Genomic DNA, 17,629 nt, shown 5'->3' with positions numbered 1-17,629 from the left:
CGTAACTGTGATTAAAACCAAGAAAGCCAATTCGTCATTTGCTTGTGCTCATAAGAACATTATCTGCTCTTGTCTGCTCACACAGTGCAATAACTGAGCGAACTTACAGGTGAAACTGTGAGAGGAAAGTACCTCGCTTCGAGAAGACAGAGTGAAAATGTGCGAAAAAGTACGGGGAAGAAGCATCAGCTGTGGTCGGTGGCACTGGTCACGCGGGACTTTTCCCTTCTGCTTTTGCCCACCGTCTGATGCCATGTGATGTCATGTCCATAGGAGAAAACAAATGATGTTTGTATCGTTAGCAATGAAAAGTGTCACATGGAAGTAAAAAATAATTTTGTGAAAAAAAAACACAGTGATCTTTTTTCCTTTCACCCAGTTCCCTTTACGGTAGAAAAACAAAACTATTGCATTGTTTTAACAGAATGGGGCTCTTGTTCTCAAGAAAAAAAAACAAAAAACAAAAAAAAACAACATGTGGCCGTCTGGCAGTATTTTGTGGGTATGTGTGTGAAGTTTACACACACACACACACACACACACACACACACATATACATATATATATATATATATATATATATATATATATATATATATATATATATACATATATATATTTATATATATATATATATATATATATATGTATGTATATATATATATATATATATGTATATATATATATATATATATATATATGTATATATGTATATATATATATGCACACACACATTTGTCAAAAGGGTCATGCAATTTTTTTCCCCTACACACACGCGTGTATACAGCGTTGCATGTGACCCTTGTGGTTAAGGGGAACCAATATAAGGGTGCAGAGAAGAGACTGGCTGCCAAAATTTGTCACCTAGCGTAAGTCAGGCGTTTCTCTCGAATTCTCTCTACTCTACTCTCTACTCTCAACTGGGAGGGTGAGTGATTTGCTGCTTTGCAAGAAGAGAAACTGATACTTTGGTTTAATATTTATTTTCAACCACAGTCCCTATTTTACAAACATCTTTTAACGTTTTTTCCTGATAGGAAACATGGCTGAGACATTTACCGTATCAGTGACCCTGACTACCGACTATGATGGAAATGTAAGTAACTACTATGAAATATTTATCTTCACACAGGCAACAAACTGTGAACTTTTGAATCACTAAATGTTGATCTGTGTCTAAGTTAAAATATTTAAAGGCAGCCTGGAATTGACTGTTGTTTCTTCTCAAAAATAACAGTGGCATAAACATTGTTGTTTTTTTCGTCATTGTGTATTTGTACTTCATTGCTGCTGTTTGTAGCAGTTAAGGATTGATATTAAAATACGTCCTACATCAGATTTTTGCTGAATATAGACAGTATCACCCATTAACCTCCTTCAAAGTATACTTACAAAAAAAAAAAGAACTCTGCAGCACAGTTGAACGATGCAAAGAAAATTTACAGTATGTTGGATATCTTAAAGTCACATTCACAGCATCACATTTTCCACTTGGTGTAAAAAGCTGCAAGCCTTAATCTTCAAACTGCCGCTTATCTCTGCCCTAAATCTAACTGTGATGCTTCTGGAGAAAGTGAGCTCTGCTGTGGGGCCCACCGTTCTGCAGCCCCTTAAAGCCTATTGTACACCCCCAACCTGCAAGCTGTATGGCACGGTGGCCGGAAGCTGCGCCAGTGTGGTTTGTCATTCACAGACACAACACCTGCACCTGACTGCACTTCTTTTTTTTTTTTGTCTCCTGGCTGACACGCTCCGGTTCACATGTACGTCAGAGATGCTGTTTGATGTCTTGTGCTTGTCGCTTCAGTTCACAGCTGAAGTGTGCAACTGTGGCACTGTGTTGGTTAACAAGCGAAGACAAAAAAAATGTGCAGTGCAATCAACGGTTCTTGTTGTTTTGTTTTGTATTGTTTTGTGAATGCAGGAGACGACCGACTATGACTATTCTGGCTCCGGCGACGATGAGAGCAGCTTCATGTGCGACAGGACTTCAGCCAGGGTATTTCGCGGGGTATACGAGCCGCCCCTCTTCTGCATAATCTTCCTGGTGGGTGCAATTGGCAACCTGCTGGTCGTTTGGATCTACACCACAGTGCGCCACCGCCTGAAGACAATGACAGACGTGTACCTTTTGAACCTGGCGGTGGCCGACCTCCTCTTCCTGTGCACCCTACCCGTCTGGGCTGTCGATGCCATCAAGGGCTGGGACTTTGGCGTGGCTCTCTGCAAAACAGTGTCTGCCCTCTACAAAATCAACTTCTTCAGCAGCATGCTTCTGCTTACATGCATCAGCGTGGACCGCTACATTGCTATTGTGCAAGTTACCAAGGCACAGAACCTGAAGAAAAAGAGGCTGTTCTACAGCAAACTGGTGTGCATTGGGGTTTGGCTCATCTCCACCCTGCTGTCCCTCCCCGAGTTCATCTTTGCCAAGGTCAAGCCCGACCATCATAACAAGTCATTCTGCACTCTGGTGTACTGGAACAACGAAAACAATCGGACAAAGATCCTGGTGCTCTCCCTCCAGATCTGCATGGGCTTCTGTCTCCCACTGTTGGTGATGATCTTTTGTTACACAGTGATCATCCGCACGCTGCTGCAGGCCAGGAACTTTGAGAAGCACAAGGCTCTCCGTGTTGTCTTCGCCGTGGTCTTCGTGTTTGTCCTTTCTCAGCTTCCTTTAAACAGTCTGCTGATCATGGAGGCAGCGCAGGCAACCAACACCACAATTACTCAATGTAATATGCAAATAGGCATTGACAAAGCTGGACAGGTTGCCAGGAGCCTGGCGTACACTCACGCCTGCCTTAACCCTCTCCTGTATGTCTTCATAGGAGTTCGATTCAGGCAAGACCTTCTGAAGATGGTGAAGTTGTGTGCACGCGGGCTAAACAAAGATGGGCTCAGCAAAACACAAACACCACCTAAACGCTCCTCAGCCATGTCCGACACAGATACCACACCTGCGCTCTCGATATAACTTCCTGTTTTCCTCAAATAATAAACAAGTTACTTCTGCATTATCTCTTCCCACAATAGCATTGAATGGATAGACGTCACAAATCTTTCACACGCCATGATTTTACTTCATTAACAGCTTGTAAAAATGTATAAGATTGTACATATTTTTTTGTGTGTGTTTGCACTTTGTTTGCTCCTTTATGCATTTGTTGTGTAGTACTATACCAGAATTCTTCATAAGTTACAATTCAATAACTACTAATAAAAATATACCCCTAAAAAGCAGTTGTGCAGTTTTGTTTGTTTCCCACAGAAATGTGTTTCCGCTCTGCAGGGAAGAGCGCTGCAGCGCTTTCACTGGTTTTAACGTTAAACCAGTGTGGTCAGGAACCAGCTTTAATGTTTCACTTGTTTCCACAAGCATTTTTCGATCTGACTGGCGGCATCCTCCCCACAGTCAATGCATCTAACTGTTGGGGCCTGTTGTCGTTTAATGATGACTTGTCAGTTTCACAACTGGCGCAACATAATATCCCAACACTGCTTTCTAAAGAGAGGTTCTCACACTGACATCAAACGGCGGACGCAGACAGAGAAACACGTGCAGGTGCCCCTTCCTCTGTGCCATCACAGCTCTCAAATGCCTTCATTCAAGGTTTTGATGGGAGGCTATGATCCCAGTTTAATGACATCCCACTAAAAGTAGGGGAGTCAAACAACCATAAAATCACCTGAGTTGAAGTCTGGTACTAGTCTTTTATTCACCCTTTGTTGTACTTGTGAGGCTCATAAACCTCCATCCATATTTAAATTAAAAAAGTGGTAGGTATAAACTGTAAAGTGTGACTATGTGTTTGTTTCAGTCATGTGTTATCCTTATTAGCTCAAAATCAAAGAAGAAACTCTTTGGAATTGCTCTGAATGGGTTATATATTTTTGAAAAAACAGATGTGAATAAGATCAAACAGCAGGTGAGGAAAGCAAACAATACATAGAAAAAAACAAAAAGAATGTGTGCAACGGCATTGTACCATGATACTGAAAAACAAAACCTGGAATGTTATTGTGGCCACTGAGGTTAGTCTACCCCAAAAACTGTACGCAACCTGCTGAATTCTGACGAAACCACAGTCTCTCATTTACCCTTCTTTCTCTCACGAAAGGAAGTCAGCCAAGCGAATAACAAACACTGCCCCTGAACACCTGAGGCCTCACTGGATGTCTCCAGAAAACTGAAGTCAAAACTTAGTTTCCAAACAGGGTCTTACTGCCTTCCTCGAGTGTGTGAATGGTCCGCTGACATTTTGCAAGTTCACCTCGTGGCTTGCGCAATGTGAATCCACGTGTTGTGACACCCGCTCACTCACACCACCACTCAGAAAAGAAGAAACATGTGCACAAGAGTGTTGCCTCTGCTGTTTGTTGTGACAGCATGTTCCCGTGAAAACTGACAACAAAACAAACATTTTTGTTTTTGAATGATTCTGTGCTGCTTATTTATTTATTTATTTATTTATTTATTTTTAAAAATCTGTCAGGAATTATATTTACTACAGTGTGCTCAAGTAGGGTTTGAAGGGAACAGTAATTTAAGGAATAAATGTATATTAAAAAAATCTGTCAGATGTGGGCACTTTTATTTTTATTATTTATGCAAACTACCCCTCACAATCCCATTTATGAAAAAAAAATTATGTCCGAATACTTCCTGTAACTGTGCTCCACTCCACCAGCTGAGGCGAAACACTCATACAGTTAATTACCATTATCAAAAAGATAAGGGCAGATTTGAACTCCCGGGATGAACAATTAACAAAAGAAACTATTCAAAGACGCAATTAAGGCCCCATCCCAACCAAGGGATTGATGTTCAAATCCCTGCTCTCACAATTGAAGGGATTCGTCACCTGCTTTACCCATGTCTGCTTTGCACGGGGCGACGTCTCTCTACCACTAGGGGCGCTGAAGACGCAGCTTCTTATCAGCTCCTCAGCGGTTGGGAGCTGTTAAGATAGAGGTCTCGACTGATGAGAACACAGCAGCTGGTGTAGTCTGCCTGCAGGATCCAGGCTCGATTTCAGTGATCCTTCAACAGACTGATAGACTTGGGGTCATCAAACAGAATTTGGATTTGTGACTTGGTTGTTAGTGTCTGTGTAAACATACTTTTTAAATCCTTGTGGAGAAAAGAGTATGTTCTCTATAAAAGTGTGTTGCTGCATGAGTTATTGAGTGTGTGTGTGCATAATGAATAAACTGTATAGTTGTTTGCATCACTTTTGCCGCCATGTGTCACGAGTTAAGGGCAAAGTTTTAGATTTATTTAAATGTTGCCACTGAGTTCAGTTTTTTGCGTTTATCGTATGAGTATCATACAACATAAAACTGTTGAAAAGAAATGACAAAAATAACCAATAAAAAAAACATTTCTACGGATAGTCAAATCCAAAGTCACATTTATTTCTATAGTACACTTCATATGACAATATGACTCAATGAGCTTTAGAGCAAAAACAAGATGACAGGAAATATAAACTGCATATCAAAAGAAGAACAGACGTAAAAGTGACATACAGGAAACAAACAAAATTCAAATTAAAAGCTTGAGAGAACAGTGTTTAGTCTGCATTTGAAGAAAGATATTTGTGAAAGTCAACAGGCAGAGATGGAATGGAGAGAAAAATGTTTCATTATCAAAAATAACACCTTGCTTTTTGTTACATCAATTAGTGATGCTGATTCAGTGGGTTGAGTTCTTGCATGTCTGAATAATAAGTAAACGGTACATGAATGTCTATTTTTTCTCTTTTTTTCTGCCTATTCTTTTCTTGCACAAACATTTATACAACATACCTGTTATATCCAGTGCGTGCTCAGGCTACTGACCTTTCGCTCCAGTCAGGATAAAACAAGAACAGGTTTTACATATCAGAAAAGCTAAATGAAGGTGGTAGATAGAAAGATGTACAGGTTACAGTTGAGTAGAAACAACAGACCCTGAGTTGTCACCCAAGTCTTCACTCTCGTTTTTGTCACTCAGAATGGAAACTAGTGTTGAAATCGTTGCACCTGGATCCAACAGTTTCACTAGAGGCACGTTCACACCCCTCTCCTGGTAGATGACATTCTGTAGCGTCATGGCCTTCATGGAGTCCATGCCTAACGATGTTAGCGTGGTTTCACCCTTGAGCTCACTTTCATCTATGCCTGTGCTCTCTGTGAGCAGAGAGACAATATATTCTTCTGGGAGTGCAGACTCGGTTTCCTTCATTTCAGAATCTGTTTCTTTGGATTTTTGGAATGCCTCCTCCACTAAGACGGACAGGCGATTGGTCAGGGACACATTTTGAGAAAGAACGCCGTATCTTATGTTTCGGAAATGGAACTTGCACACGGCCTGCTGGGGCAGATTGAGCACCAGGCATTGCTCCAGACTTTTGTGAATGTCAGCCACATCCAGCACAATCATACCCTTTGCCTGCAGAAACCGGTGGAAGTCCTCCTTATTTAAAAGGAGGCCCAGGTTCAGAGCTCCCCAGTTAATGGACTGTCCGGGGAGCCCAAGCTTGCGTCGGTGATGACAGAACATGTCAAGGAACGTATTCGCTGCTGCGTAGTTTGTTTGGGATGCGTTTCCCAGAAAAGCTGAGATGGAGGAGTGACACACAAAGTAGTCCAGTTGGCAATGCTTTGTTGCATGGTGTAAATTTAGGGCTCCGTTTACTTTAGGCTTGAAAACCTTCTCAAAAAGAGATTGGTCGAGGCTCTCAATCAGCCCATCATGCAGAACAACTGCACTGTGAAACACTCCTCTGATTGGACAATCAGGGAATCTGTGCTTTATTGAAATAATAACTTTGCGCACAGATTCAAACACAGATACATCACATTCTGCAGGAATGATGAAGCTTCCACATTGTTTCTCCACATTATGTATCTCTTGTTGAACATCTGGCATGGGCTTAGACCTGGACAGTATCACAATGTACTTCCCTCCCCTTTGTGAAATGAACTTCACAGTTTCAAAGCCAAGGCCGGAGAGACCACCTGTCACTATGTAAACTGCTCGCTTTTTGAAAAGCTGTTTTTTTGTCGGCAGCAGATCTATGCCTGACAAGCTAGTAGTTCCACTGTCTTTTCTCAGAGCTACAACAGGCAGCTCCCTTGAGTTAAAATATGAATTTGTTTGCTCTGAATTCTTCATGTGTTCACGTGTTGAACACTGAAAGGTGCAGCTTTCAATGCTAAATTTCTTGCTTATTTTCAAGGATTTAAGCCACTGATAAATGTTTTTCCTCTCTGCCCTCAAATAACCCTTTTGCAGAAGAAAAGGCATCTGAATTGTCTTAACACAAACACTTTCCTGAACAATTTGCAACACATCCTGAGCAACGGAACGCTGACTTTCACAGACTAAAATGATGCTCTGGACACCTGGAACTGTGCAAATATTTGCAATCAGAGATTCATCAAATGGAGGCAGGACAACAAATGCACTGACGCGACCGACTTGGGTGAAGGAGCCACTGCACTGTGCGCTCACAATCGCATTCAAACCAGACTTGTGAAAGGTCATTTGCAAGACTTTGATCAGAGCCGAATCTGGAAAACTGGAGATGATTCCAAGATTGGATTTACCTCTTGGCAGGGCCCGATGCAGGATCTCCCAGGCTAAAACAAAGTAGGAGATGCAGGGTGTTCTTTGAAGGAACGGGAGCTGCTTGGTGCTGTAACAAACGTCCTCCGGAACACAGACCCGGCTTCCTGCCACCACTGGATAACAGACGGCAACGAGGTCACCCGCTTTCATTTTCCTCACCCCTTTCCCGACTGCTGTGACTATGCCACAGAAATCAAGTGACAACAATTTGTGGTGCTGCGATGAGTATTTGTTCCAATACAGTGTTTTGCCAAATTTCAGATGCGAAAGACTAACAGGGAAGTAATCAAAAGAGTGAACACATATTTTACTCATCTGAATTTCAACTGATGTATCATTTGTTGGCTGGGCTTCCCCCTCACACTCCATTGCTGTCAGACGGCTCATCTTAAGTGCTTCGGCCGTCTGAAAGATGACAGGCGTGGATGTGGAACTAAGGCTTCTTATTGGATGATCGGTGACTCCAGGTTTGGTGCGGACTATGGCAGGCTTCAGGATCAACCCATCTTTCACAACCAATTCCGGGTACTTGTTGCATGGATATGATCTCAGGACTTCAAACAGTGACCCAATGTCCTGAGCTGAGGAGGTGCTCAAATCTATCAGCTGAAACTGAAGCTCTTGTATCTCGGCAGCAAAAGATCTTGTCATGCCCAAGAGAGCAAATCCTGCATTCATGTGGTCCACCGTGATGTCAGATGAACAGTAGGTGACTGTCCTGATGGAGTTTGGGAAGTGGATTTGCTTTAGTTTGAGGACTATCTGACGGAAAACTTCACAGCAGCTGGTTAGTCTCTGCAAGATATGGTCCACTTTCTGGGAAGTGAGATTTTCTGCACCCCACATGAACAGCACCTCATCAAAGTTTATGGCGATGTCTGTGATTTTGAAATTTTCCATGAACGCAGGAAAGCCATGACTTAAAATAAATTCTGCATGTGTGAAGGGAACTAAGGTCGATTGTGGGTCTAAATATCGTTTCAGGCCATTTGCGATCCCAGCGCAGTCACAGAAAACCAGAGCCTTGGGTGGAGGAGAAGAGGCGACATCTTCTGAGGTGACACTAAAGGTGTTGTTGTAAAAATACTCCTCTACCACCTGAGAGGGACTGCCAAGGTACATGACCACTATGTGCTTCACCTCAACTAGCACTCTACCTTCTTTATCAGCAAAGCAGCCACAAACCTCAAAGTGATTAAGACCCACATCGGTCGCTCTGATGTAGACAATCATTTCATCCTGCAAGGGCTCGAACACAGTCAGACTTCCTATTTCGGCGGGGAAGCCCGGTCGACCGGCAAACATGTGTTCCACTGTGACTGGGAGAAGCTGCATCAGGAAATCCAGAACGACTGGGTGGATGCAATAGTCGTGCAGCTGAGACTGCAGTTCCACAGGAACCTGGACCACAGACAGTGCCTCCCTGAGATCTTCTCCATAGTGCACATCACTCTTATTCTGGAAGACATCCCCGTATTGAAAACCCCCTTGAGCGAGGTATCCGTACAGCTCCTGAGAGCTCACTACGGACTTGCACCGTCTGTAGATGGAGCTGGGTGAAATAAAGTGCTCCTCAATCTGCCTTTCCTTTTTTGAAACCACTCGGCCCGAGGCGTACAGCGCAGATGGCGACAGGACCCTGAACCTGGCTTCACTTGCCGACTGCTCCAGCTGCACCTTCATCTCGGGTGAACTCTGGGACAGAACGAACGGACTGTGGAAGCTGACCGCAAGCTGCAAGGAGCCGAGCGGCACCTTGGGATCGGCACGGGCCATGAATGCAGCCAAGCCCATCTCGGCATAGAAGGCCCCGGGGACGATGGGTACGTCATTGTGCCTGTGCTCCCTGAGATAGAAGCATGACTCGGACTTCAGGTCGCAGCTGAAGATGTTGCTCTCGCTGCCTCTCTGATAGAGCACAGGATGGTCGCTCCTGGTGTTGTTTTGCGCCGCTCCGATGATGACGTCTCTGTCAGAGCACTCAAAGCGGTACCTGGGGATTGGCAGCGGCGCCCTCTCAAGCCCTCTGTAAAGACTTTTCCAGTCGACGTTCACACCTGCTTGGAACAGCTGAGCCACAACCGACCGCATGCTTTCGTGGTCCTTCTGCGGCTGCACTGACGCAAAAACGGTTGTGCTGTTGCCCAGAGACTCCACGATGTTTCTCTGCAAAGCCCTTCTTGGCCCTATCTCCACAAACACTGCGTTCTTTCTCCCCTTGGCAGCTGACTTCACCGCCTGTTCAAAAAACACCGGCTTACGAATGTTTCTTGCCCAGTACTCCCCTGTACAGAAATCCCTGGGCTGGACCTGCTTGCCGCTGACTGTTGAGAACAGCTCTGCGTGAAGGTCGTTGACCTGCAAGGAGCCGATTGTCTTTTTCACGTCCGGTAAAATTGGGTCCATCATTTGGCTGTGGTAAGCGGCAGGAACGTCCAGAATCCGAAGAAACAGATTTTGCTCATTGTCAGAGGTGCTTAGCGTCACATACAGGCTTTCGATTGAATCCTCATCCCCTGAGACGGTGCAGGACTGGGGGCTATTATAGGCAGCCAGGGAAAGCCTGCCAGAGTACTGGGGAAGAAGTGCCACAACCTCTGATACATTCATGTTGCCGATGACCAGCATCTTACCGCCAGTCACTTTGCTCTGGAGAGTGCTGCGCGCATAAATGACTTTGACGGCATCCTGGAGGGACAAAAGACCGGCACAGTGAGCGGCCGCGACCTCGCCCACCGAGTGTCCAAGCATCGCATCAGGTTTCACGCCCCACTGTCTCAGAAGAGTGCAGATGCCCACTTGGATGGCAAAGAGAAGTGGCTGGACGACTTGAGGGTCTTTGAAGTCGCTGCTGTCGGACTCCAGTGTTTCCAAGACATTAAGAGGGCTCAGGCTTTGGAAAAGTTGGGAAATCTTTTCAATTCTATCCCGGAACGCAGGCACATTCTCCAGTAGCTGTTTGCACATGCCACGATAAGTAACGCCATTTCCACAAAAGACAAACACTAACCTCGGAGCTAAAGAGGAGGCGCTGATGGTCCTCCCAACAGACGCCTTGAGCTTCTCCTGAAGGTCGACAGCAGATGAAACCCAGAATGCCTTCCTGTATTTGTGTCTTTGATGGCTCCTCCTACAGGCTGATGTGTACGTCAGTGAATCTATATCCACATCCTTATCCAGCTCTTTTATGGCGTCCTCCATCACGAGACTCAGAGATTTTGGAGAATTTGCTGAAATCACAAAATACTTGCTATGCCTCCCGTGGTTCTTTTTCTCGGTGCCTGACTGCTGGTGCTGTTTGACAATGGCATGTGCATTTGTGCCCCCGAAGCCAAAGTTGTTGACTCCTGCAACTCTTGCACCGGATGATTCCCACTTTTCCACTTCTGTGGGAATTCTGATGTTTAGTGCTTTGTCATCTATTCCTGCTGTCTCCTCGGAATAGAATACAGAGGGGACAATGGTCTCATGTTTCATCATCAGTAGAACTTTTATGAGTCCAGCAACTCCGGCTGCAGACTCTGTGTGTCCAATGTTGCCCTTCAGCGAACCGACGCAGATTTTTCCTGAACCAGGAGGTTTGGCTTTGGCTATAATAGAGGAGATGCTCTGTGCCTCTGTTGAGTCTCCGACTGGTGTCCCAGTGCCGTGGGACTCGACGTACTGGACATCAGCCAGATCTGTTTCAGTGTAAATTCTGCGTAGGAGTTCCTCCTGTTGTGTCACTGATGGTTTGGTGATTGGACTGACTGAGTGTCCGTCTTGATTGACAGCAGTTTTGGTGATGATACCCCAGATATAATCATTGTCCTGTATAGCCTGAAAATTGAGCAAAAAAAGAGATTTAATAAGAAGTGCATGAATGAATACTTCTCTACCCTTATATGAACATGCCCAGCATCCTATTCAAGAAAATAAAAACGATTTTGCCTGCTCTAAACCTTTTGCCCACTTGATGGCAGCAGCTGCCCACTGGTCCGTAACTACCAGCATATGTGACTGGGTGAATGAGAGACCATTGGAGTTATTTATTTACTTATTTTAATTCTTGCATTATTTAAGTTAGTAGGCTGATTATAGAATGATGTTAATGAGTTTCTGACAAGGATGTGTGTCAAGAAAGGGAACCTTTGCATCTTTATATGGTGTTCAGATGATGCCGACCTTTTTCAGAGGCTTCAGGAGAACAACGCCACAGCCCTCCCCTCGGCCATAACCATCTGCTCCTCTGCAGAAAGGCTTGCTTGTCCCTTCGGGTGAGATCATCTTTGCCTTGCTAAGGGCAACAAAAACTCTCGGCTCAATGATGCAGCTGACACCGCCACAAACAGCCATGTCGCAGTCACCTGAGAGGCAAAGCATAAGTTCCAGTTTATCAAAAAAGGACTTTTGAATGTGGCAAGCTCACAGCTTTAATGTGAATAAACGATTGTTGGGCGCGTGCAAACACACACGCACGCACGCACGCACGCACGCACGCACGCACGCACGCACGCACGCGCGCACACACACACACACACACACACACACACACACACACACACACACACACACACCTTGCTTGATGGAGTGACAGGCCAGGTGCAGGGCCACCAGAGACGATGAGCAGGCACAGTCAATGGTCAGCGAAGGCCCAGTGAAGTTGAAGACGTAGGAGACTCGGTTTGCAGCGATACTCATGGCCAGCCCCGTGCCCGTCCAGTGGTTGATCACACTTGGGTGCACATGTGAGGCGTTAGTCTCATAATCTCTGTTCATCAGGCCTGTGAAAGGTGCAATGAAACAATCTGCCTTTTAAAGAGCTCTTGTTTTTTATGTTCAAGGGAAAAAGAAGAATTTCAAGCAGAAATAACTTTAACTAATTAGATGTAGAGATAGTTTGTGACAAGATAAACATTTTTTTTTTGACCAACTGACCAAAAAAGACTCCAGTCCTGGTCCCACTTGCCTCTTCCAGAGGAATGCCGGCATTCTCCAGTGCCCTGTAGACACACTGGAGGAGCTGCTTCTGTTGAGGGTCCATTTGTTCTACTTCACTGTCACTGATGCCAAAAAATCTGTGATCAAACTCATTAAACCTGAGGACATTGAAAGAAATGAGTCAGGAATTCTTCACAATACAGCCGTCTCTAAATAAGCAAAAATACTTTAAAAGAAGAAAAGAAGAAGCAGCTCTGTCGGCTTTAAGGTAAATAAAAACACCGTGAACTTCTTAAGTAGCCCACATTCATTTTTATAAGTGCTAATTATTTCATGTTCTTTTATATTCTATTTTAAAAATGAAAAACAAAACAAAACAGGGCAACAATGTAAAAACCTAAAATAAAAAATAAAAAATCTCTCTAAAAATCATACCCTTCAATAAGTGCAGCCTTATTCGCCCGCGATTTCCCCGGCTTGTTGTCATCAGGGTTGTACCAGCTGGTCAAGTCAAATCTCTGGCTGGGAATTGGCACAGAACAGTTTCTCCCATCCAGCAGAACCTTCCAGAAATTGTCCAGCCCTTCCCCTGGTAATGAGCACATGAAACTCAACTCAAGTCGGTACAATTTAACAGAAACCATCACCCTAATTTTAAGAGTGTAAGAGTATAACATAATTCCTCAACCAACATCTGCTCACATTTAGCTAACAAAAAAAACAGTGTAGCTCCAAGAAACAATGACCTATCAGATTAATGTTTGGTTTTGGGGAGATCTAAGGACTTACATCGTGCTCAAAAAGAGTGTAATAATACAAATTTGTTTTTGTCACAGATTTATATGAATTTTGTTTTTGGCTTACCACCGGGGAAATTGCAGCCAATGCCTGTCACAGCAATATGGTCTTCAGCATTTTCCATGATGACCAAACATCACCTAAAACACACACAGAAAACAGAGAAAAATCTTAATTCTCCAGGTTGGGCCAAACAGCCTTCCAGACATCCCACCCTGCAACCGGCAGATGTCGTTTAAAGCACGCATGTGCACCAGCGCATCCCCACAACTTTACCTCTCCCCCTTTGTGATGGCATCACTGCCACGCTTGCGCTTGCTTCTTATAGGCAGCTTCTTTTCTTTATTAAACATTAATGATGAATTGTGTGTGTGCGGCCATGGAGATGGAGGACTCAAGTACCACATTTATAGTGCCTTGTAACTGATAAGACGAAGTTTATAGCAGGGAGGAAAATGTTAATGGGAAAACTATGGGCTTATTAAGGCTTTGTCTATACTGATGCCAGTGATTATTACTGTATGATTAATTTTTCTTTTTTTGTTTTTACTCCAACAAGGAAGTCAAGTTTAAAATACAATAGGGCTGTTAAAAAAAACAAACTCCAACAAGGAAGTAAAGTTTAAAATGCTGTGGGCCATTTCAGTAACTGAAGTAGGACATGGTGAATGAACTAACTGCTTGTGTGAGCATCGTAATCGTTACGCAAACATAACACAATACAGCTCCATACCATGTCAAGCCTGCATTACATTATTATAAGACAGGATGAGTACAAAGTATATGTAAGAGATGCACAAACAGACAAACGTCCGTGAATCCATCTGCTCGGCTTCACACACACAATCATATGATGGCCACAAACAGCAACGGATAAAAAGTGCACGAAAAGACACAAAGAGGAGAAAATTACAAGGTGCTCTCAGGTGATCTCCAGGTCAACGTGAGGTGCTCAAGGAGGAGTAAGCCACTCGGGCTTTATTCAGGAACAGTACACACAGAGGCGAGGAGTTATATCCGAAGGCCTTTACTTCAGTTAACATAATGACAAAATGACAAAAATGTAGACTGGTTTAGACCAGGTCTTCTTCAAGGTGTGGCAGAAAAAAACATGCATGACACACATTGTTACTACCACGCCAAGCAGAAAAAAATAGGTAATGCACGATTAAACGTGCCAGAAAAAAATAGCCTTATTTCTTGAGTTAGTGCGTAGTGTGCCGACAGAAAACCTGAGTGGCTGATCCATTGAAAAGCTTCAAAATTGACCAAGATTTTGTCTCTTGTTCGAATCTTATTGTAACTGTTGAACAGTTTTTCTTTTTTTTTATATATATATAAAATTCATTTATGTGATGTTAAAATGGCTTTAATTAATTAGAGAAAATATGAAAAAGTATCAAAGGCCAATATAATCCAGAAATCCATGAATAAACTGTTTGAGCTCAGCTCTGTTAGTATACTATCAGCTTCTTGATCATTGCGTCTTCTACATTTTATCTCTGCAACCGTTGCCAATCAACACAAAATATACTGTGTAAGAAAATTGAAGAATGTGAATATGAATAAAATGAAGCTCCAGGCTTGTTTTATTGCACTCCAAATTACTTGGGGAGTTATTCCCAAGTTATGGACAGCATTTTGCAGCTCAGCTCCCACAGCTTCTGTGCCAGATCATCGTCTCTTCCCTTTGCTGAGCAGCTGGCGGCAGCGGAGTCGCTGCAAAAGAAGACACAAGGGATGAAAAGGCGGTGAACAAAACACTGATACCAGACCAGAATGCACCAGCGCAATCATGTGATTTTCAATTCATTTTTTCGTTTATGAGTGAATAGGAAAAAATAAACAAAAAAAGGGGGATGATATAATGTGGGTACCTGTAATATCCCCCAGTCTCCTTTTCCAAAGAGGGCTCAACTGCACAGTAAATGGTTGTCTGAGCGCCTTGAACAGAGTTTTTAGTGAAGGGCTTGGCGATCTTCATCAACACCTGCTGGGAGGAACTCAAATGGCGCCACAGATCCGTCTGGACAACTCCAGGATGGAGGGAGTACGTGGTGACACCAGTGCCTGCATGTCAGTGCGAGAGCAAATGACTACCTGCTTTTACAACATGTTTGATCTGATGTTCGTTAATGCAGGCGGACCTTCTAGTCGCTTAGCCAGAGAGCGGCTGAAGAGGACGTTGGCCAGCTTGCTCTGGGAGTAGGCCTTTTGTTTATCGTAGCTCTTCTCGCTGTTGATGTCGTCCAGGTTGATGGAGCCCCAGGAGTGAGCCATGGAGGACACCGTGATGATTCTTGCGGGTGCTGATCTCTTAATCAGGTCAAGTAACAAATATGTTAGCAAGAAGTGGCCTAGAAAACAAAGGGAACCTGGTTGTTATTTTCAAAAGCATATTTGAAAGTATATCAGCATTCCTCATTAAATTGCATTTGTAAAAGGTAAATGCAACCCTGAGACTGAATGAATGAACAAAAAATACATAAGTGATAAGGTGCTCAAACTAATAGTTTTGGGGGAAAAAAAATGCTGATTATTAAATTAACCAGTAAGTACGTGTATTTGCTGTCAGCTGAGATGTGCAGTTAGGCTCTCTATAAGAAATGTTAATGTACTTACCCATATGATTGACACCAATCTGCATCTCAAAACCATCTGCAGTTTTCCCAAAAGGACAAACCATTACACCAGCGTTGTTGATGAGGATGTTGAGTTTAGACTCTCCTGTTAAAATAAATAAATAATTAAATGAATACATACATACGTACATACATACATATGGTGCATTTTTTATGTGTTCATTTGGAAAAGAAGAATAGTACAACCTGCGGTGAAGGCTTCTGCAAATTCTTTGATTGATTTGCTGTCCGCCAGGTCCAGCTTCATGCAAACAACATTTTCGCTGCCTGAAGAATCAACAACTTCTTTTGCTGCTGCCTGCGCCCTTTCCATGTCACGGCAGGCCATGACGACTCTGGCACCTAGAGCAAATGCAGAATGACATGAGTAATAAAATTTAAACAAAAGGACGAGAGAGAGAGAGAGAGAGACAGAGAGAGAGAGAGAGAGAGAGAGAGAGAGAGAGAGAGAGAGAGAGAGAGAGAGAGAGAGAGAGAGAGAGAGAGAGCGCGCGATGGTGACATCCTGTGACAACAATAGAGTACTGCATTTCAAAGGAATTCCTTGTTGGACAATTTGGTTTTTGTCATGTATTGATAAATATTATGGATTATATCAATGACTCATACAAGTGGCAGAAATTTTAAAAGGTGCGATGTGATAATAAATAAATAAATAAATAAATAAATGAATAAATGGAGAATTTTTGTGGTTATGCTTTGAGCTATTGTAGATCTAATATTGTTTATAGTTTTCCCTGCAGTTCTATCTATCTATCTATCTATCTATCTATCTATCTATCTATCTGACCAACCTCTCTTTGCAAGATCGATCGCTGTCTCTTTGCCAATTCCAGTGTTGGCACCAGTGATGAGCACAGTATTTCCCTCCAGCCTCTCAGCAGACGACCAGGCAGGCCGGAAGAATTTTCTTGCAACATATTGGCAAAAAAACCGGTGTTACTTCAGTCAGCTTATTCAACAGGGAGCGCCTCTCCCCAGTGACGTCAAACACACGACAAATAATTGTTAAATCGCGTCGGACTTTATACAAAACGTATTTGATTAAAAATATGAAACAGTACATTCAGTAGTTGACTCCTTTACGTGGTGTTTACAATTGTAAAACGCTGACAACTTCATACTTCGGACACCTGAAACGTTTCCGTAAACAAAACAATTCCTCACCTCATGGCTTGCATGATTTCCTTTCTGCTGGTTTTTGTTTTCAATCCTGATTCGTTTGAAACCAACCCGTATCTGCGCCAAATTCCCCTGATACCAAAAGTATAAAAACAAGTATACGATAAAGAAAACACCAGCGGGATTTAAAAGAGGTAATGCGGAAATGTCACTAAGCGATTATGTTTAATTGGCAGTTGGTTCAGCCAATCAGCTACAATCTTTGCATTTCCTATTGGTCAACTCTCCTTCACATGTTTCCGACTCTCGCCATTTCCTGGGCTTTTTTAGGCGTGTGTTCGACCTAACGGCAAGAAAAAGAATTGGTTGTGTCAGAATGAATCGGCAACTATTGATATTAACTGGGGCGTTAATATTAATGTGAATATGAACTCGCACACCAAATGGACAACATCATAAATCCACTGATAAATGAAATAATATGGAATTAGTTTGTGTTGAGTTTCAAACTGTGAATGGGGATCTA

General features: G+C 43.2%; 3 protein-coding genes across 3 annotated transcripts; 1 reads left to right on the top strand and 2 right to left on the bottom strand.

The window, feature by feature from the left end:
* Positions 1-860: 860 nt before the first annotated feature.
* LOC142902373 (C-C chemokine receptor type 9-like) lies at positions 861-3,243 on the top strand. Its single transcript, XM_076047358.1, has 3 exons — positions 861-928; positions 1,038-1,096; positions 1,925-3,243. The coding sequence occupies exons 2-3, from the start codon at positions 1,043-1,045 to the stop codon at positions 2,978-2,980; spliced, it is 1,110 nt and encodes a 369-aa protein (XP_075903473.1). The 5' UTR covers positions 861-928; positions 1,038-1,042; the 3' UTR covers positions 2,981-3,243.
* A 2,141-nt stretch (positions 3,244-5,384) lies between these two features.
* LOC142902371 (phthioceranic/hydroxyphthioceranic acid synthase-like) lies at positions 5,385-14,739 on the bottom strand. Its single transcript, XM_076047357.1, has 7 exons — positions 14,253-14,739; positions 13,406-13,479; positions 12,977-13,130; positions 12,539-12,699; positions 12,178-12,384; positions 11,786-11,967; positions 5,385-11,440 (listed from the first exon to the last, which is right to left on the bottom strand). The coding sequence occupies exons 2-7, from the start codon at positions 13,461-13,463 to the stop codon at positions 5,933-5,935; spliced, it is 6,270 nt and encodes a 2,089-aa protein (XP_075903472.1). The 5' UTR covers positions 13,464-13,479; positions 14,253-14,739; the 3' UTR covers positions 5,385-5,932.
* Positions 14,740-14,905: 166 nt separating this feature from the next.
* Positions 14,906-17,326, bottom strand: rdh12l (retinol dehydrogenase 12, like). The gene is made up of 7 exons (XM_076047359.1): positions 17,149-17,326; positions 16,776-16,891; positions 16,168-16,323; positions 15,962-16,066; positions 15,487-15,696; positions 15,217-15,409; positions 14,906-15,058 (listed from the first exon to the last, which is right to left on the bottom strand). Exons 1-7 carry the CDS (start codon positions 17,160-17,162, stop codon positions 14,956-14,958), a joined length of 897 nt encoding a protein of 298 aa, XP_075903474.1. The 5' UTR covers positions 17,163-17,326; the 3' UTR covers positions 14,906-14,955.
* Positions 17,327-17,629: the final 303 nt, after the last annotated feature.

Source organism: Nelusetta ayraudi, unplaced genomic scaffold (assembly GCF_046127955.1).
Source record: "Nelusetta ayraudi isolate G7.1 ecotype Tasmania unplaced genomic scaffold, CSIRO-AGI_Nayr_v1 ptg000094l, whole genome shotgun sequence".
In the NCBI taxonomy this organism is placed as follows: domain Eukaryota; kingdom Metazoa; phylum Chordata; class Actinopteri; order Tetraodontiformes; family Monacanthidae; genus Nelusetta; species Nelusetta ayraudi.
This window is presented reverse-complemented; position numbering and strand designations above follow the sequence as displayed.

Coding starts and splice junctions, on each gene's coding strand:
- LOC142902373 (XM_076047358.1), top strand. CDS start 1,043: ATGGCTGAGACATTTACCGTATCAGTGACCCTGACTACCGACTATGAT. Junction 1,097..1,924: donor CTACCGACTATGATGGAAAT/GTAAGTAACTAC, acceptor TTGTGAATGCAG/GAGACGACCGACTATGACTA.
- LOC142902371 (XM_076047357.1), bottom strand. CDS start 13,463: ATGGAAAATGCTGAAGACCATATTGCTGTGACAGGCATTGGCTGCAAT. Junction 12,700..12,976: donor AAGGCTGCACTTATTGAAGG/GTATGATTTTTA, acceptor CAATGTCCTCAG/GTTTAATGAGTTTGATCACA. Junction 11,441..11,785: donor TCCTGAAGCCTCTGAAAAAG/GTCGGCATCATC, acceptor CTCAATTTTCAG/GCTATACAGGACAATGATTA.
- rdh12l (XM_076047359.1), bottom strand. Junction 16,324..16,775: donor GATCGATCTTGCAAAGAGAG/GTTGGTCAGATA, acceptor CATTTGCTCTAG/GTGCCAGAGTCGTCATGGCC. Junction 15,059..15,216: donor GAGACTGGGGGATATTACAG/GTACCCACATTA, acceptor CTTCTTTTGCAG/CGACTCCGCTGCCGCCAGCT.